The 20739-nt window shown below is 39.6% G+C and overlaps 1 protein-coding gene across 1 annotated transcript in view; it reads left to right on the forward strand.

Moving 5' to 3' along the window:
- LOC105926188 (cilia- and flagella-associated protein 46) overlaps positions 1–20739 on the forward strand; it is an 83612-nt gene that overhangs the window by 39112 nt on the left and 23761 nt on the right. The window contains exons 30-44 of the mRNA XM_036126569.1: positions 1335–1457; positions 1768–1929; positions 5343–5491; positions 6814–6912; positions 6991–7051; positions 7177–7320; positions 7485–7685; positions 7759–7865; positions 8122–8304; positions 8827–8962; positions 13229–13426; positions 15949–16137; positions 16342–16455; positions 19719–19898; positions 20075–20248. Coding sequence (XP_035982462.1) covers positions 1335–1457; positions 1768–1929; positions 5343–5491; positions 6814–6912; positions 6991–7051; positions 7177–7320; positions 7485–7685; positions 7759–7865; positions 8122–8304; positions 8827–8962; positions 13229–13426; positions 15949–16137; positions 16342–16455; positions 19719–19898; positions 20075–20248 — 2220 coding nt within the window. The remainder of the gene's footprint in view (positions 1–1334; positions 1458–1767; positions 1930–5342; positions 5492–6813; positions 6913–6990; positions 7052–7176; positions 7321–7484; positions 7686–7758; positions 7866–8121; positions 8305–8826; positions 8963–13228; positions 13427–15948; positions 16138–16341; positions 16456–19718; positions 19899–20074; positions 20249–20739) is intronic.

The following is a 20739-nucleotide window of genomic DNA, read 5'->3' on the forward strand; positions in this document are numbered from 1 at the left end:
TAAAAAAAAATCAATGCATGAGTCATATCAGTGTTATTTGACAGAGAATTAAAGCTGTATTTTCACAATATACTCAGTGAGCACATAAAAGGGGAGGGGGGCATTGATGACGTGTCTAGGTGGATGCAAATCAAGATTAAGTATAAAAATACAGTTTAATATGCTAAGGTTAAGATATTATGTTTAACCATACTCAACTAAAGCATTAATTGCCTATAATCAACATATGCAATTAATGATGGGATGGTGTGAGTTATTGAAATAACTGATATGTTCATTTTTCTTTTGATAGAATTTGGCTTCAACCATCCTTCTAAAAATGAGTTGATGTGCTTTTTCTTGTAGATGTATAATTTGTGCCAACCTCACGTTATATTAATCATATGTGCTATATTTATATTTTAAGTTGAAGTAAAGGTGCGGTTATATAAGTGAAGAAAAGTGGCGTAGCCCTAACGGTGTAGGGGAAAGAAATATTTGAATAGAAAACTAAAATGTATAAATGGAAAATTAGAGCTGAAAGTCTCAAAAGTCTAAATTTTCTTCTTTCTGTGTAGTTATTTTATCAATCTGGGTGTCTGACTGTGGAACACTTTTAAACTCTACTATAACTGAGTGCAACAGTAACATTCCTAACAGCTCGACATGCAGCTGTTGTCGCAATTTGAGTCAGGGTAAAGGCTTCTGAGCTTTCTGAAATGGAAAAGCCAGAGTATGCAGGAATTTACCCCAGAAATTACTCTGAATATCCACTAACCCAGCTTGCTGAAACTGGGCCCTGATAGCAATAAGGTATCCCACTTCACTTCCTGTGTGACACCTAGGAAATGTTATTTGTGCTTTTATAATGTACAATACTGAAGGGCTCTCTTTGTAGGTGCTTAAAAATCTGGTATACATTGTTTGTAGTCTTTTCAGATTGCTGTGGCTAATCTTTTAACTGGGACTTTAAAAACATCAACATTTCACTCCAGTTCTGGCATCTCTCATCTAAATGCCTTTCCATTTCTTTATTGAATTTAAACTTGTATTGCAAACTTCAAGTTTTAAATGACAGAGCTCAAGGGTCTACAAACTTTATTTTAGCTTTGACTGCTCCAACGCTAAACAGAAAATACAAGATCTGGATGGATTGTAAGGATATTCCTTATTCTGTTTCTCCCTATATTCTTACTCTTGCAGCTCCCTTTGTTGTATTTTAGCATCCTAGGTCTTAAAGCAATTTGATCAACTCCAGTCGTTTTATTTAATATAACTATCAAACAAAACATAATTGCTTGTTAATTTTTTTGTAAATTTTACATACAGTTAATTCGAGTCAAACTTTTTTGCAGGTTTCTGTGCCGGCAGCCTGTGAGATTTTCAGTGAAATGTTGAAGAATCGGCCTATCAGTTCTCCTCCCAATGCAGGATCCAAAAAAAGCAAAGACAAGGGCAAAGACAAGAAAGTAAAAGAAGTAAGTCATTGAACTTACATAGCATTGTGTAAATAATATAGTGGAAAAAAAATGCCAACAAAATGACTAATTGAACATAACTTATTGGAACTTTCTGTAAATTGTTGCTTACCATTTGTTACCACAGTAACATTTATTACCATTAACATCGGCAAATGAAATGCCTGGTTACATAAAAAATAAGAAGTGCCAATAGACCAATTATCTCAACCTGTCAAGTTTCCCCGAAACTAATCGGTAGGTATACATTTTACGCTGAACTAAAAAAAAAAAAGTAACAAAGGCAGCTGTCTCTCTTCTCTGTCACCAGCCTGTTCCAACAGAAGAAAGACAAACCTTTGCTAAGATGGATAAAAGTATTCCTTCCACCCTGAGGGAATGGGCTCGATACATCTGTCCTGAGCAGACCAGGCAGATATTCAGAACTAACAACAGTCCCCACTGTATCAACAAATACAGCTTTATAAACCAGGTATGTCTGTAGTATAGCCTGCTCTTAGATTTCCCAGTGTTATAACCATGGCTATATTACCTGGTGTTGGCTCCATTAATTTTGAACACAGCAGATACTTTTTAGGATAGCAGATGCTCTATTTTTTTTTTTTTTTTGTTATTTTCATTTTTGGCAGCAGTGGCTTTCAAAAAAATTTTGCAGCATTTAAAGTTGTTCACATTTTGTTACAATACAACCACAAACCTCAATGTGTTTCATTGGTTTTTTTCTCATAGGCCAACACAATAATCCATGGTTGAACTGTTTAGAAAATAAAATATGAAAACTATTCAGCACCCTTAATTTCAGTTTTTTGTAAAACCATCTTTCACTGCAATTGCTGCTGTAAGTGTTTTGGTGCAATGACTCTACAAGCTTTGTACATCTGCAGACTGAAGTCTTTGTCCATTTGTCCATACAGAATAGCTCAGTCAAGACTATCTGGGAAAATGAATATTTATATTTTACCATAGATTTTCAATTGGCTTTGGGTCAGGACGTTGACAGGGCCATTGTTAGGTATGATGGTTAAATGTTTAGGCTCGTGGTCCTGCTGGAAGATAAATCTCAGGCTATGTTCACACTGCAGCCTGAAGTGACCCAATTCCGATTTTTTTGCCCATATGCCACCTGGATCTGATCTTTTCATGGACAGTCAGAACAACACAGATCGGATTATTTCAAATTCAACCCAGGCCACTTGGATATGTGGTCCTAATTCTGATGCGTATCTGATCTTTTCAAATGTGACCTGTGTCTGTACGGCTGGGTCGCATTTATCCGACCTGTACGTCACTTATACTCGACAAACGTCACTATTCTGAGTCCAGCCATGCAGAAGCGGGAAAAAAACGACACCCATAGCGGACTACAATGAGGAGAGCAGTCAATGGAGAGAAAGCTCCGGTTAGAAAAGAAATTATAGATCGCAAAATGCGCGCCAGCATTATAATCCATGTTTACGTCCGCAAACACTGAGGACGCTTGCTACGTGTGACGTCATCGTGTCCTCGAGTGCGCATGCGGGACAGTTAGGTTGAACGCATTCAGTTCACACAGGAGATCACATACAAGTCGCATATATTTGGAAATGTGAATGACCCGCAAAAAAAATCAGATTTCACAAAAAATCAGAATTGAGCATTAAGACCTGCAGTGTGAACGTAGCCTTAGCCACAAGTCTTTCGTACCCTCTAACTGGTTTTGTTCTTGGAAAGCTGTGTATTTTACTTCATCCATCTTCCTTTCAATTCTGGCCAGCTTTCTCCACATCATGATTCTTCTAACACCATGTTTCACAAAATGTGGAAAAAAATCAAGGTGTATGAATGTTTTTTGTAAGACAATGTATCTATAATCTAAGATACATAATTGCAAATAATAAACACTTTATATTGAAGTTATCTGTATAACTTTCTTGCTGAAATCACATTGCAGCAAAGAATTTAAACCTCAATTTTTGTTTGTGCTGTCAGTAATTATTTACATCAAAAGATGCCTTTCCTTCAGTCTTCTGCCATGACAGGAGCCATCAGCCGTAGGTGTGTTGTCAACAATCATGGAGTGTTTCGACCCTTAACCATAACACTCTGCTGATGGCAGGTCAGCAGTGGAGGCCGGCCATTACTCATTCACTCCTGGCTGCCAGCTCAACGCCTCCCTTCTGTTCCATAACCAACATGAAGCTCTCTCTGCTGCTTTGCCCAATCTTTGCGCTGCTCGTTTTCTCTCACTTCCTATCATCCCCACTCCTGTCAACACCTTCCAAGATGACTGAGCTGGGAAACCTCTATATCCAATCTCCACTGGGTTCAGCCATGTCTGCCAACCTATATTCCTGCAGTCCTGCACCAGCTCTTTGTAACGATCTGACTTCCTCATAAATGCCTCCTCACACCCCTCTTCCAATGGCACCGTTAACTCGCTCACAATGATCTTCCTTGCCTCAGTAGAGAACAATACTGCATCGTGTCTTTTACATCATCCCTAAGCTCCCATGATAGGGCTGTCTGCAGCAGGATTATCTTGTTTATTGGGGGTTCTGGTAGCTTTTTTCCCTCCTTTAATAAATGTTATTTGTGGAGGATTGATGTTGTAGGGCATTTGTTTCTTCTTTCCTGCTTCAAGATATCAGTGAGCACTTCCAATACTTTGTTATGGCGCCATCTATACCTAACCTGAGACAGGACAGTCTTACATGCAGTCAAGATGTTTGCCGTGGTTCTATTGTGCCCACAGAGCTTACGTGTTGCACTGTCTCTCATGCCCCACCCAAGCAGATTCAGTGGGGCAGATAGTGGTAGGTTCTTCTTCCCAACTTCTGGATTTTTGTTTTGTTTTATCGGTTTAACAAATGCCTCTACCTCATCTTTGGGTCTGCTCAGTCTCCTAGACTGTGTTTCTCCCAGATCTGATAAAGTTATAGGAGTTATTTATGAACTGAGCTCTCATTCTCTTTGCTCAGTTTCCCTAACAATTATTTCTTTCTTTCTAAATTTGATGAGACGTGACCTAAGACTGCTTCTAAGCTTTTTTATTCCCTCCCTTTTCTCTACGTTACTTATTTTGAATTTCCTGTTGAGGCTTTTGTTCTCTGCCCATAAGTTATGGATTTCTCTTTCCCTTCTGTTTGGCTGTTTTCTTGTGTTGGTGCCAACCTTTTCTTCTACTTTCCCAAATCTTTCTTTTGCGAGGCTGTATGTAATCTTTGTGAGAGCAATCACATTAATGTATATTGAAGGGTGTTATCCTGGTCATTGTCAAACCAGAGCCACTCCTTGCTATCAGCCATCTTAGGCCACTTAATCCTCTCCTTCTGTGGCGATACTCCCTTAGGTTGTGGGTAACACTGCCACTAAGAAATATCCTGTACTTTGGGGGTCCTTCCTGAGTGGAGTGTTTCATTGTCTCACTAGACATTATGTGCGCTGCACCTGTGTCTCCCTCTTCCGACACCTGATCTTGGCCTGATCAGGTGTCTCTGGACACCTGATCCAGGTGTTGCTCTTGCTATCAATACTGCAATAAGATTGGACCAAAACGCTTTGGTCTGGACACAAACGGTTGAAGCCGGTGTGGTACAAGATGGATTCTTGTGTGTTTGTGAATGCATAAATACTGCAAGAATTCCTCATCAGGCAAGGTTATGGATTTCCAAAGATCAGTAATTACTCACTCCAAAAGATGCCTCTCCTTTCGGAAATCTGCCACAACAGGAGCCATCACCCAGGAGGTGTGTCAGATCAATGTGTAAATATAAAATGGCAGTAAGATGGAATTTTATTTTGCAAAAATGGACCCAAACAATTGATGGTATGTTTTATATGCTTGTTGATCAGCGTTGATAAGAGTACATGGATTATAAACCCTTCTTTTTCTGTTTGTGTCTAAAGAAACAAAGCCTGTTTTATCTAAGGCTGCTGGAAAAAGAGCTGCGCTCGCTATCTCTCTACCATCTCACTCTGCCCATTCTGCACCTTGCTGAGGTTATTGCTCATGACTTGCTTGAGAGGCAGAGCCTCTCTGATCTCTACAGACTCAGGTAAAGTGTCAATGAAACGGACATCATCAGCTCTGGCCATCAAAGCTTGTTTATGGGTGTTGGGGAGTAACAATTAATTCTTAAAAACAAAATTAAGCTAACTTTTTATTTGGTCTGTAGGGCATGTGAAAAGTTCACAAATTCCTAGATGCTCCTATTTATCGATCAGATTGCATGTGTTTAAGATTTTTCTCTCTGATGCATCAGAAATTACACTGATGTGAATGGTATTAATTAAAGCCAACACATTTTATGCAGGTTTTCTGATATTTTATCCGACAGACCACTGAGCTAAAGGTAAAAGCTGTTTAGGTAAATTAGGTCTGTTGATGTTAATAGGGACGCTCCTCCTCCCATTTTTGATCTGTTGTTGATCCACATTCCTAAGAGCTATGATTGTTTGTATTTGGTGTTTGGAATATGAACAATTTAAAACACTCAAGTATGTGTGCAATATTAATTTGAGTTCAGAATTTACTCCTGTTTTCTCCACAGGCAGCAAAGAGCAGAGGTCTTAAAATCTATAACAGTTAAATGTCCTGATACATCTTAGCAATCAAGGTAAAACAATTAAAAATAAATGGTCGACTGGACAGGTACTTTATTTGATTGTTCTCCAAGAGTCCTCTTCAGTCTGAGGAGTTACAGGTAAACTCAGTCATATAAGCAGTACCTTTGCATAGCTGCTCAACAAATTTAAGTGTGACAATCAAACCTGGTGTTTCACATGCAAAAGAGGACCATCAGCCTACCAACCGATCCTCAATACTCTGATGGCCACTTATAGTTCCCCAAGGGCTGAGTCATGCTCAAATGGACCCGGTGGCCTCCACCTCTGTTTAACGGGCAGCTTGTCTTCACAAAAAGGGCTTCCTTTACTCCTCTCTCAAACCAACGTTCCTTCCTATTCAGGATGAAAACATCTTCATCACTGAAAGAGTGACCGCTGGCCTCAGATGGGTCTAAACAGACAAGTCTTGGCCTGATGATGTCGCTCTTATGTGCTGGGCTGTCCTTTTTTCCAGTGACTGCGTTGTGTAACTGGTCACAGTCCTCCTTGCACTTAGCTAGAGTCGGGGATTTTTCTGAAAGTTTCCCGAAGTCCCTTTTTGAATAAATGTGCATGTACAAGACCGTCTTACCTTGCTCTTCCACTCTTCAGGGGGATCATGTTAAAAAATCCCCCAAATCCCCCACTCTGGTCTTGTTTCTTTCTAATGAAGCCTTCGTCTTCTTCTCCTAAACTGACTGACTGAGCTGATAAGATGTTTTGATTCAGCCAAATCTGATGTTTTTTTTTTTTTCCTTTCCCATCTAATTAGAATTGTGAGCACATGTGCTGAGCTGGGTTTTGACTCCCATTCGTCTTATCAGGAGAAGCTTCAGAGTCTGAGTAAAATCCAAGAATTCGAACAAATGAGGTATGTTAACTCAAACACAAAGGTTTAATGTTTGAACGTCTTTCATAATAAATCGTGTCGCTCTAATCATGAGTGCAGGTGCCACAAAGACATGATTCTTTCACTGGAGAGGAGAAGACTTGGCAAAATTTGTAATCAGGTCAGCTGCTTCTCACAAACCCCTTTCAAGCCTTTATTAAACCGTCCAAATATTTTTAGAGGTTTTTGGATGCGTATGTACAACCAGTTCTAAATATCACTGTTCTCTACACTGGGAATTTTCAGAAAGCTCAACTGGGTGAACAGATTTCTTCTGGAGAGGATCTGAGTTCTCAGGATATTTGGTTGCAGAAAGCAGAGGTTTGCCTCGGTATGGGTCTTTATCAGTCAGCCAGACAACTGCTAGCTGAGGCCCTCATGGTTGCTAGGGTAAGTTGAAAAATTAAGGGTTGAGTTTTCTACAAACAAAAACTCACAGTGAGACGCTACTGCCATAAAACATGGATCAATTTCAAATATCTTTACACATATTTACCAGGTATCCAAATAAAGAGATCAACACTGAGTGTTTCTTTCAATTTATTTGCTTTCAGGAACTTGGAGACGAGACTGCAGAAACAAAAAGCTTATTAAGTCTGGCAGCTCTAGCCTGTCAGGAGCACAATTATGCTAAGGCTTTGATTCTGTTGGATAAAGCCCAAATCCTGGGCGGGGACTATGATTTCTGGTACCACTTCACTCTCGTCAGGGTCACAGCTGTGGTGGGGCTGAGAGACCGAGCTTCTCAAACCAAGGTGAAGAACGAGCCCGTTGACTGAAGATCGCATACGACACGTTTCACACGGCTCCATGTCTCCGTTTCTACAGGTTGACCAGATTATCAAACAAGGCTGTGAGGCTTTGCAGCTGATTGCAGGACTGCAAGTAAACAGACTTTCAGAGCTCAGATCAATGATCGCTTCTTTAGAAAATAGGTAAATCCAGACCTCTAAACATGTTCAGCTGTGGTCAATTGTGTCTAAAGTGGTCAGGATGACCTATCAATAATGTATTTAGGTGTAGTTTGCCAATTAGGCATAAGCATCTGCCTATGGTTGCTTTAGGTCACATCTAAGTCATCTAAACCCCATGCTGTTTAACATAGCTAAAAGTTTAAACATTACGTAACATTACATAAAGTATTGTTTTTATGTAAACTTGGTATAATTCAGGTGTTCTCCTTTGTTTCAGAGGTGCAGTTGAATGTATCCGAGCCATTGCTGAAGCTACAACTGCAGAGACGTTCAGCCCTGAGGATGTTCAGAGGCTAAAGGCTGCATGTGATACACTCAGAGTGTCTGCAGCTGCTCTCACCAGACTGAACTACGGACAACAGGCAGCAGAGGCGCATAGAGATTGTGCACATGGTCTGAGGTCAGTCTATCGCTCTCCTCTTTGACTAGATCTGAATTTAACTGGAAGTAAAAAGAGCATTTTTGACTCCACAATTCCAACAAATTTACTTATAGCATGTATAACATATATGGTGCTCTAAGCTTGTCAACCATTGTTTTAAAACAGCGTTGCCCTAAATAGAGCGTAAATGTATGTTTTTAAACTAGACATTTTTCCAAATAGCCAAATCTTTCTTGTATCCTAAGAAAGGTCTGTGAGCTTTTTTCATAGCCAGCTGATCACAGCAACAAATGGGTGAGAGGTAGAGCTGTGATATTTAATGCTCCAGACCGCCAGAGAAACTTAAGTCACTGGAACATCCCTAAGATACTATTGTAAAGACTTTAAACCATAGGACCAGTATGGCAGCTTGCATTTAATATTCATGGGATACCTTGACATCAGAAAGCGGCTCATGTCTAATTAAGAAACAGTTTGTAAAACAGTAGCACAAACACTGTCTCTTGCTCTTTCTTCCAAACATGTTTTATTCCTCTGCAGGCTTTTAGGCAAGAAGGTCACTGACATAGAGGAGAAACATGGATACCTGCTGGACGGCCTCTCTCAAATGCAGCTAGCTGTCGCGCTGCAGGAACATGTGGTACTAAGTGCTCAGAGGCTGTTTGTGCCTCAGGAGGTAAAGAAATTGTGTTCTTTCAGAATACAGCTTCCAAGGTGATGATGTCCTCCCAGAAACCGCGGGAGGGATTACATCTCACTTGTTCTGGGAATCTTTCTATCTTTGGAGTCGCATCAGCTGTTAACATGTTTAGCGTTCAGCTCCTAGGGTTCAGAGAGCAAAACTTAAGATGCATTAACATCTCTGCTAATCTACTTTTATACCTGCATCGTATACATGGAGTGTTTGTGTCTTTTTGTTATGGCCTTTGAGCCAAGTCGTAACACCTGAATCGTTCACAGTTGTGAAAAATGCAAATGAGTAGGACATGATTGTGAAGTGTAAGGAGATAACTTTTAACTTCTTTTGACAATGATAAACTGAAAAAGGCTTATATAGTCAACCTAAGCTTTGAATATGTCACTCAGGGCTGTTCCAGCCATCATCTGAAAACATACCTGCAAACCTACCAACAAAGTCACTGTTGAAAGAAATCCACAAGTTGTTGTTTTTTTGTTTTTCTTTTTTGCAGTTTGCAAACAAACTGGTCAGATCAAACAGCAAAATAACTTTTAGAAAGTGTGGCAGAAACCAAACACTAAATCACCATGAAAGTCCTATCCCTATGGGAAAACATGATGGTGGCAGCATCATGCTGTGGGAATGCTTTTCTGTAGCAGAGACATAGAAGCTGGTTAGAGCTGATGGGGTGAAATTGATTCAGATAATTATAAGGTCCTCTTGAAAAAAAACAAACTGTTATAGACTAGAAAACACTCTGGGGCAGAGATTCAACTCCTACCAGGACAACAAGCCTAAAACATGCAACCATTGTAAAGGTGTAGATCAAGAAAATGTATGTGTTAGAATAATGCAGTCAAAGGCCAGATCTTAATCCAGCTGATGTCCACAGACGCTCTCCATCCAATTTGAAGGAGATTGATCTATTTAGTAAAGATGAAAGGACAAAAATACAGTTTCTGGATTTGCAAAGCTCATGCAAACATCCAAAAGACTTGCAGCTGCAATTGCTGTGAAAAACTTGTTCACAAAAGAGCTATATTAAGGACTGAATACAGATCTAAGTCCCTTTCTGTTGGTCTATCACTTAAAGTCCTAATAACATTTAAGGTTGTAATAGGACAATATAGGAAAAACTTAAAGGAGATTAAATACTTCTGCAAGACACTCTTTGTATCATAATTCATTTTTAGTTTCTTTCTACATGGACAATTGGTCTACTTTCCAGAGTTTGACTTTGCTATAGGTAGCCGCTTTTATGTAGCTCTGTGACGAATGTCCCTGCAGGGATAAAATAATACCACAGGCAGACTCATGAAATGTATGAAATACCAGCTGTGATATTAAATTTGAGTTGATTAACAAACACTTTGAATAGGAAACTTCATCTGAACAGCTGTGGAAGTCCGTTAGTTTGGCTCCTTCATTCTCCTATTGTACGAGCCAAGACTACTGGCTTATTTAGGATATGTGCAGATGGCAGATCTGATCATGCTGGTTAGATATTATTGAGCGTGTTTTGGGAAGACAATGTTATCTTTCTTTTCACAACTTGTTTATAAAAGGTTAAAAGGGGTATGCAGAATTTAAACTGTTGACTATTTAATTCCTACTATTGCTTTATGTTATTAAGTCCTTTTATACAAAGCTTTGTAAAGAATCCATTACTATTAGATATTAGCAGCAGATGGATGTTTGAGTGTTCCAGGCTCACACTTCCATAGACCTGGTCTCCTGGGAGTGTCTGTGACAGAGATGGAGTGCCATACTACTCGCTGAAACTTCGGTTCAAATCTTGATGGGATCATGAAGCAAAATGATTGATTGAAGAGTTGCTGCAAATCCTCGTTCAATTGAGTTTTTGATTAGATGTTCAGCTGATGATTTTCTCAGCCACAGAGGCAAAAAGCCATGTTTCTCTCCCTCGGCTTTCAGCAGATGGAGCTAGAGCCCAGTTTTCCACAGAGTTTGGCATTAAAGCTGCTACGCAAACTCTGTTTCATGTGCTTAATAATGTGCCACAGTCATTTATCATTCTGTGGGAGCTTAGATTGCTAGTAATCTACATTTATTTCTGTCACTCCTCGGATGTTGTTTTTCTCTGTTATCACCATCTTATCTAATTATACATAGAGGGACTTGCAAAAGTAGTCATAACAATTTAAAATGTTAACTTTTTGTCATCTTTCACAACAAATTAAAATGTCTTTTATCGGGATTGTGTGTGACAGACCAAAACAAAGCTTGGAAAAAATCAGGTGGAGGAAAAATAATACTTCTTCGATTTCTTCCAGAAATAAAAACTTGGAAAGGGAAGCGTGAATCTGTATTCATCTCCCTTAATCAATGTTTTGTAGAACCACCTTCTACTGTTATGTCAAGTTATTTCTCTATGTCTGCCAGCCTTGCACATATAAAATGATATTTTTGTCTGCTGTTCAATGGAAATTGGCTCAAACCTAGCCAGATTGGATGGAGAGCCTCTGTGAACATACATTTTCAAGCATTGCCACAGATTTTCAATTGTGTTTTGGTCTGTATTTTTGATTGGGCCAATCTAACACACAAATGCACTTTGTTTAAAGTCAACCTGCGGGCTACACACTGAACCGAAGCAGTTCTGGACTGTACATCTTAGTCAGGTTTTCTCCTTTCAAACCTAGAGGTACAGTCCAGAACGACTGAGTGTAGCCTGTGTTTACTTCCTGGTTCCTGAGCCAATCATATAAGAGTTCCCAGGGCTCCCAAAACAGAGCGTAGCTTTTGGTATTTTATCTTAGCAAAAGAGCAGCAGCCTGTAAACATGGAAGCCAGTAAGAGAAGCGGACCAGAAATAGAACAGAATAAAGCATAGTATATCTAGTCCGTGTAAGTAACAATTCAGTGGAGTTTCACAGCAACAACATACCGTTGAGTAAATGGTTAGTCTCCATGAAAGGCATTGTGTATGTGTTGTTCTGATTTTAACCACTAGATATCATTATTGTGTTCCTTTAAGATTATTAAACTTACCCAACACTAATGCTGAAGAATCCCTTCAGATCAGCGCACCTCATCCCTTATGCTTGTAATGTCCCCTGCAAGGCTTATGGCAAACTGCCCACTGGACTTTTAGACATTTCTTTTAACGTTTTTCTTCTTCTCTGACCTGGTTTAAGTCATATCTCGCAGGCCGATGCTTCTCTGCCAAGCCAGGCCTATTCTTCTTCAGGAGTCCATGTTGGGAACACTGGGGTTAGTTTTGTACTGGCTGCCACTTGGGTCTATGTTTAGGATGCACAACATGTCATCCCAAACTAAGCAGTAGTAATGCACTGACAGCCTTATTTTTGTCTGGCTGACAAAAATAAAGATCAGGTTAAATTTTCATAACCTTAACAAAATAAGAATGAGGTACAGTAATTTGGTTTGGAATATGTACTAAATTCTTCTTTGTGTTATCAAGAAGGATTCATAATAAAATAAAGAATATTATCGACAACAATGAGCATCCTTTTCATCACTGTCGCACAACATATTTCTGAATTTGAATATCTAAACTTTATTCTAACCCTAACTTTGTTACTCACTTTTAAAGTTTTTTAATGTAGTAGTTTGAGATGCTAAATAGTTCCTATAAAACTTAAGTTTCTGTGTTTAAAACAGTTTTATTATATTTGCTACATATCTATTTGATTGTTGGTGTAACTATGAAGCACGTTGGTCAACTTATTTTAATTGTGTTCTATTAATAAATTTGACAGACATTCCTGCTACTCTTTTATTAAAAAAAAACATTAGTAGAGAAATTGCTGTTCTGTGGACAGACTCTCGCCCTCAGGATGTAGATCTCTGCAACTACCCAAGTTATCTTAGGCCTCTTGGCTGTTTTTCGGACTAATTCTCTCCTTGTCTGGCCTGTCAGTTTAGATGGACAGCCGTGCCTTAGTAGGTTAGGAGTTGGGTCACATTCTTTCTTTTTAAGAGGATTAATTGAAAAGTGGTGTGTAAGATGTCAGCAGCTTAGAATATTGTTTTATATCCTGACCCTGCTTTAAACGTCTTCACAGCTTTATCCTTGACATGTCTGCTGTGTTCTTTGGTCTTCTTGATGCTGTTTGTTCAATAATTTCCATTAATAAACCTCAGAGGTCTTCACACAACAGTTGCATTTGTAATGAGATTAAATTAAACAAAGGTGGACATGATTTGCATATTGATTATATTGTGTACGTCTTCTCAGCTCAGATGTGGATTTAACGTTAGTTTTCTTGCTGTTTTCAGAGTTGCGACCTGTCGCTGCAATCCATTACCAAACTACTGCACCTGCGGGTTGGCTTGATAGAATTTTGCCTTGAAATTCTCGAGGAGCTTTGTGCTCAGCGCACACACCAAGCTTTTGCTCGTTCAAAGAAGACATCTACGGAAATAGCACTGGAAGAGTTTACAAGGAGCTCACCACGGCCAAACTCTACAGAAATGGTAAGAGACGCCCAAGTTACGATCTGGTCCAGAAGAACGTCTGTTTCTGTTAGGATGTAATCAAGCATTTGATGCACGACAGTGTTTTAAGAGATACAGACCGATTGCCGACCACTATAGTATCATACTAACTAATGAATAAAGTTACAAAGTCAATCAATAAAACGCTTTGTCGGGTTTCTTTCAGGTTGTTGGTTTTTATCACAGATGCTCCATTAATGGGAACACAGAACCAAACTTTTACATCCAGGTTCACAGATGCATGCAGTGATCTAATCAGACATGCTGTAAAAAGATCTCCCTGAAACTATACTGTACATGGTATAAACATGCGTATGGTGGTATGCAGGAATTGTAAAGATCATAGGGAGCAGATTCGGTAACCGGTAATTTCCCAGGAAGAGCGAATTACGCACCTTGGTGTTGGAAAAAGCAAATTGTGGGTAGTAGTAACTGCAGCACAACTCTAGATAATCCCTGCCACCTGATTTCTCCAACATTTCTTCTAGAGCAGGCAGAGTATATTTCAAAGCAGATGGAGTGATTAACGGAGAAAGTATTAAAACAGTGACTGAAGCAAAGCTCTTCTAATTGTATGGCTGGTCCTCAACTCTGCTTACTTCTAGCCGATGCCTTGTTACAGAAAAACTACAGAGAAGCTGCCCTTTGTTTATTTCTAGGCTCAGACAAAGGCTTGGGGTCTTCCAGCTTTGGGTATAGCTTTGCTTTTTGCATACTATATGATCCTGTTGGCAGCTTTGTGCACAGACTCAAGAAGGCACTGGAAACCTCCAAGTCCCAGGTCATAGGGCAGACTTCTAACTGCATGCTGGAAGCAAATGTCTTATTTAGGCATGTCATTTGAATACAGAAGCATCTTGGGTGATGCAAAGGTCTCTGTTATTGAGTTGTCTATATCCTAATTAATCTGTGTTCCGACCGCCATGATTTCAGACGCTACGGGCTTCAGTTCTCATGTTAAAGGTTAAAATGTCATGGCAGCATTATAAGAGAAGGACAGTACGAGTATTCCCTTTTAGGAAGGATTAGTAGAGTGTGTCTCCTCACTACAAGAATAAGTTTGCAAAGTTGACTGAATAAACCACAAGACCTCTGGAACAATGTCCTTGAGAAAAGTAGCGGTATTCAGCCATAGTCTCACAGATGTAGAAGAGTTATGATTTAGGTTTCAGCTGCGGTCATGTGACCCGCAGACATTGTAGTTATAGATTCAACTGTTAATGCCTTGTTATCTACAACAAATCTACAGGAATACCAGACAGAGAAGAGAAAAGTTTGTTCTATGGCCGAGTAAACTACAGACCTAGACATGTTTAAAATATCAGGGCTTCATAAGAGCCAGCAAAAATAAAATCCATGGACTGAAGTAAAGTTGTAAATAAAAGTTGGCCAACATTTCTGTACAACAGTGAGAGGCGATGATAAAGTCAGAAAGAAAATGCATTCAAATGACACCAAGTTTTTGCTGCTAAAGTTGGTTCTAAAAGCTGAAAAAATCATAAGATCCTTTCAGGTCATCATTTTGTTCCATGATCTACAAATGTTCTTTATGTCCCGCAATTGACTAAAAGGTCCCGACATAGAACCCCCCACTCACCACCATGACTGAGGTTTGCAACATTGAAGGTGAATACTAAGCCACGGCCCTTTAGTTCCCCAATATCAGAGCATGGTATGAAAGCCCAAAGGGCCGATTATGTCAAAGATCTGACATGTATGATGTGTTGAGGCAAAGTGATCCATAGTTAGGGGTGTGTGGCTGCATGTTTTGAGGAACTATGATCTGAACTGGGTGATGTACAAAGCTTTTCCAGTTCCCAGTGTGAACTCAGACCTGTTTTTGTACATTTGAGCTTGCACTTGAATAATTTTAGAATCTGGTAATGACACTGTTTATTTTATCGTCATTGTTAGAACCAGATAACTGGAAGAATTAAAGTTTATTTATGGATATAAAAAAGAGGATACTTACAAATAAAGCCCACACTTTTCAGATTTAAAAACAGTATCTAATTTTTCATTCACTTCACAAATATGGACAAATTGTAATTGTTCTAATGCATACAAATTTTCGTTTATACATTGAATTATGTGGTTGTAATGTGAAAAGGGGGAAATGTTTAAAGAACAAAACCTTTGCAAGGAACTGCATACATCAGGTATTTAACATTTGCATTATAATTTATTACTTTATTTATTTTAACCTTTTCAAAACAATCCAAAATCAGAGCATGCCATGTTTTTTGCTAGATGCCAGTATTGCTTTTGCATTTTAAATTGAATTTCCTGATGAAAAGCACTTTTGTCAAAGAATATATCAAATTGTTTTAAACACTTGGCTTCCAAAGTGTTTTTTCTGCCAAGTTCTGAGCACCCATGATTGCATCCAGTCAAATCCGGGTGGGGGAAAAACTGTGTGTGCGTCACTATCAGATCTAATTATTTGGTTTAGGTATGATCCATCTCTACATTTAGTCATAATTTGCTTGTGTGTTGTCCAGGAATGGCAGAATACAGGCAGAACTTTGGGACAGACCATTCTCTGCCAGCTGGCTGCAGTCAACTCCCAGTCTTTAGACAACGTAGAGATCAGAGCTCGCTGCCTGAGTCTGATGGGGAAGTACCTGAGACTGCTGGCTGTGCAGGAGGAGCCCATGTATGTGACAGCTCTATGGCACAAACATAATCAGGTAAACAACAGAAGTGCTCACTTATGTATAACACATAATGCCAATTAGGCATGTGCATGCAGTTGGACTTGAAAAATGTTTTGATTCCAAAAGGCCTTGAGGTTTTTGCAATCAGTACTGTCAGCCATTTGGTGGGGGACAGCATTATTATCACAGAGAAATATTGTAATTTTTTTTCTTTTAACATAAATCTTTGTGCTATAGGAAGCCTGGTCAGACTCTAAAGGCGTTCCCACGGCAGAGGAGACTTCACAGAAACTTGTTGATTCAAGCAGAAAAGAACCGGGCGTGACCTCTGCCAGAAGTGCTGAGCTGCAGGTACATACCTCCTGTCAAATGACCCCATCGCTTCAGACTTCTGTCTAATCTGAGATCTTCAAGCAGCGTTCTTCCTCACATCACAACCCAGCTGATGGAAAACAGAGCACTCTGCATAGTTTTCATATTCAAAGTTAGTAGAAAGATCTGAGAGATCAAACTCAGAACAGAGTCAAATGGGGTAAAGTAGCGGTTTGCGGGAAGTCATTGGTACGTAAAGCATTGTTCAAAGATTAACAACTGATAACAAGCTGCAAAACAATTGGTAATCATAACCTATTGATAGTATTGTTCACTGTTTTGATAATATTACACTACGGTAACCAAATATATGGTCGGTCGGTCTGTCGGTAGAGAGAGAGAGACTAAAATGTGTTTAATAATGTCAATGTACAAGTAGTATTAACTATATTCCACTACAGCTGCAAAGGAGACAAAAGCCCCTCTTCCATAACAAGCCCCAGGATTTTAAGCCCTAGGCTTTAGTTTCCCGGGGTTAAACAAAGTCCGGGGCTTTTGTGTTTCCATTTTCTAAGGGCCATTTATGGTAAGTGGGTTAATTACGTGATTGTAAAGAAAACTGCAGTACCACTCCGGTCCAGTGAGTGGCAGAAAAAAGACAAAGGCAGACTGAGAATCTGCAGCCTTATCCTTCTACCACTCATCCGGACTCTGGGTTAAACAGGATGGACGCAGATGGTGTTACACCTCCTTAGACCCTTTTACACTGATCTACGTTGGTCTGTCTGCTTGGATCCTGCCAGGCTCTATTCTATTCTACTTCTGTTGGTATAAATAAATGAAAATAAAGCAAAGCTTTTTTCTGCATGCGCGGGGACTGCGGCGGTGCAGTGGCAAGAATAACCAGGCTTTGTTTTCAGTACAATACCTTGGACTTTTGATGGGAGCAAAATTATTTTTATAGGTCGCAGGATATTCATGCTGCACAGATCCAGCTCTGCATTCTCTACATCTCCTGCCGCAAAAGAAAAGCAGAGCCAGATTGTTCCGATCTCATTTCGGTTATTAAATACAGGGCGCCCATCTGTGGTTTGTAAATATTAAAAGAGCTCACAGTGCACCAATTTAGGTTTAGATGAGGAGCCAGTCTTAGAAAAATGTGTGTTTTCTGTGCACAAGGAAAATGAAAGGGCTCCGTTTGATCATTAGTACTAAAATATCAGTCTAATACTGAACTGTGGCAAAACAGTTTATAATTAAAGGTATACTATGCAACCGGGGTTGATTTTCAAGCGAGGCTCCCCCCAGAGGGCGAAAGTAAAAGTGCACTGTCGTAAAGATGCTCAGCTGTTCTGGTTTCTCCGTCAAGCCAGGCGCGGTTGTTTTGAGCTTAGCAGACAGGCGAACGCAACGAATACAAAAGTTGAAAAAACGGCAGTACAAACAATGACTAACACAGTGAAGGTATGAACATCAAGCTTCCCGCAGCGCTATCTTGGCGAGGCGGCCAAACTCACGCTACCGCCTTGCCAACATTCAAAAAAAAAAAAAAAAATTAATTAATTAATAATAATAATAATAATAATAATAATAATAATAAAAACTCGATATGCTTGCATGTTTATTTGACGTTAACATGCGGTTCTTTGTTGTTGCTTTCGTGCGTGCATATAGTGAATGGCAGGGCAAAAACACATGGAGTTCTCGCCGTAAAGCAAGACCGACTCTCTCGGTCTTGCACCAGACTTCTGAGCCTGTGTGTGCGCGCCGAGGGCTCTTGCAATTGCAAGTACGGTATTTCCCCCACAGACCACCAGGGCGGCCGAGAAAACCTTAGTTCGACCTGAAATGACTCATTTAATCATCCAAAACGGTATGGAACACATTAATTAACTGAAAAATGTTGCATAGTATGCCTTTAACTTAAAATGTCAAAAACATCCACCTGAGATTTTCACATTTGATTTCTGATAGATATTCCCCACAAACTTAGTAAATGCCTTATATTAACTTATAATATAAAAGTTGTAGCAGCGAGGGTTTCCCCCTGCCGCCTCCCTGGAGAGACCAGCAGGTCTCTGCTGCTGCCCAGAGGTTCGAGCAGATTTAAAATTGGCTCATAATCCTGATGACCTGACTGCACAGCATAAATGTTTATGGAAACGCTTCCTGGGGTTTGAAAAGCTTGAGGCTTCTCAAAAGGGTCTAAAGAATAGCAACTGGAATGGGTCATGTCATAAAATGTGAAGTAGCAACTATATCTAATTGGATTTTATCTCCCATCCTGTAATTGGTACATTTATAATTATAAATAGTATCAGTCATTTAAGAAGTTTGAAATGTTTTAGGTGCAGAGGCTGTGCGGGCGGGGGAGTTGAGGCAGCCGCTGCAAAGCCAGACTAGTTGTTGTCGAGCTCTTGCAATAAGGTCCAATGTGCTGAAAACACCAGAGGCTCCAGGAAAAAGCTCCAGAGCATATGCCTCTAAAGCTTTTCAAAGATAACTTCTTAAATTAACTTCTTAAAAAAAAACTGTTATTGGCCATGACTGATTATGTGATTATCCTAAACTTTCAAAGGCATAGTAATAGTAATTTCAAACTGTCTTATGTATGCAAGAAAACCGCATTATTTGCATTGTTGCAAATATATACAAACAAGTGTAATGCTAAAGCAACCAAACTAGTGAACAGTAACCTTGTGGATCAAGTCTGTAAATAAGGCCTTCGCTCCTGATTATGGCGGTGAGATGACAGCAGCTTCGGCATGAATTCAAAGATAAACACTGTATTTTAATTTAAATTTTTGTATTTTACAACAAAAAGACACTTGTTTTTTGTCTTTTAATTTCAATTTCTAAACAGAAAGTCAAATGACCAAAATATTCACTGACTATCCACAGCTGAAACAAAGTGCTGCACATGACTACAAACTATAAATATACCATAAAAGAAGAAATTATATACAAATAATAACAATAAAATATTAAACGCAATAAAACCAAAGTAAAATAACAAGGTCAAACAGATGTTAAAGTAAAATATTAAAAGCAGGCAGTGGAGGAGCCTCCAGAGTTTAGGTCAGCAGCAGCGAAGGCTCTGCTCCCTCTGAGCTTCCTTCCAGACTTCTGTACCTGCAGGAGCTGCTGTCGGGCCAAGCTAAGGGACCGAGAAGGTTAACCTCTTGGTCGACTGACAGAGACGGATTTTTCTTTTGTATGTTTTGTTTGGAATTGTGAAATATGCTGCTATATAATTTCATAGGCATTATTGCAATTAATTAAGTCTCTTTGTGATATGGCAGAGGAAAGATAAAGCACGTCAGCTATTGGCTGAAGCGAGTAAAGCTCTGTCTGAGTCCATCAGTCTGTGTCTGCAACACAAGCTACCCTCCAGCATCTTGGCTGAAGCCTCCTTGAATATGTTGGAGTGTCATGGGCAATCCGACCCCACAGTGACTGGTCAATACCTCGCTCTTTGTCAGGTACCGCACTTCAGCAGCTTCACTGACAATCATGTACTACGTGTCTTGAGATGTTATGAGAGAGCAATACCTGTAAACATACAGCTCTGATCACATCACTGATTACAATATATGTGTCAATAAAACGGTTGCTTTTCCCAGCAACCCCTGTCTCAGTCTTCTCTCTTTTTCCTCAGAGCTGCTGCACGATTGCTATGGCGGCTGAAGTCTTGAGCTCTGCCTGCACTGACACCTCTGTGTCCCAGCTCTGTGCTCTAATCAGCCTCCACAGGAATCTGCTCCTCTCCCAAGAAAGGAGACCCAGCAGCATGCTGAAGGGAGTGGAGGACTCCCTCCTCCGCCTCTCCAAGGTATGGGGTCACCAAAGGACCCACTCATGATTTATGGATGCAGTCCAGTAAACTCCCTGCATAGGTCGGCACAATGTTGCTGCCACAATGCTCGTCAAATGTCCAGAAGGATTTTAAAAGCACATGAATTAAGTTGGCTGTAAATATATTCAATCATGAAGTATTTTCTTGTGTTGTTCCATCATGTCGACAAGCTGGTTTGAAATTCTTCTGCAAAGCTTCTGTAACTTTTTAAGCATAACAGGGGGCTTATTAGTTATGTCTCAAATGCTAATCATTTCTTTGCATCCTAACAATTCTTTAATGTCAAAGTTGCGTGTATGCTCAAAGATCTTTATAAAATACTGTTTTATTTGAATTCATAGGGCTGTGAAAACATATTAGACTTACCCATAGAGTTCAGATTTTGTTTTTGTTTTTTTTGCCACATTTAAATGTTTCAGAACATCAGACAAAATGTTATAGCAGAGATAGACAAATTAGGCAAACAC

Source organism: Fundulus heteroclitus, chromosome 22 (assembly GCF_011125445.2).
Source record: "Fundulus heteroclitus isolate FHET01 chromosome 22, MU-UCD_Fhet_4.1, whole genome shotgun sequence".
Taxonomy (NCBI): Eukaryota; Metazoa; Chordata; class Actinopteri; order Cyprinodontiformes; family Fundulidae; genus Fundulus; species Fundulus heteroclitus.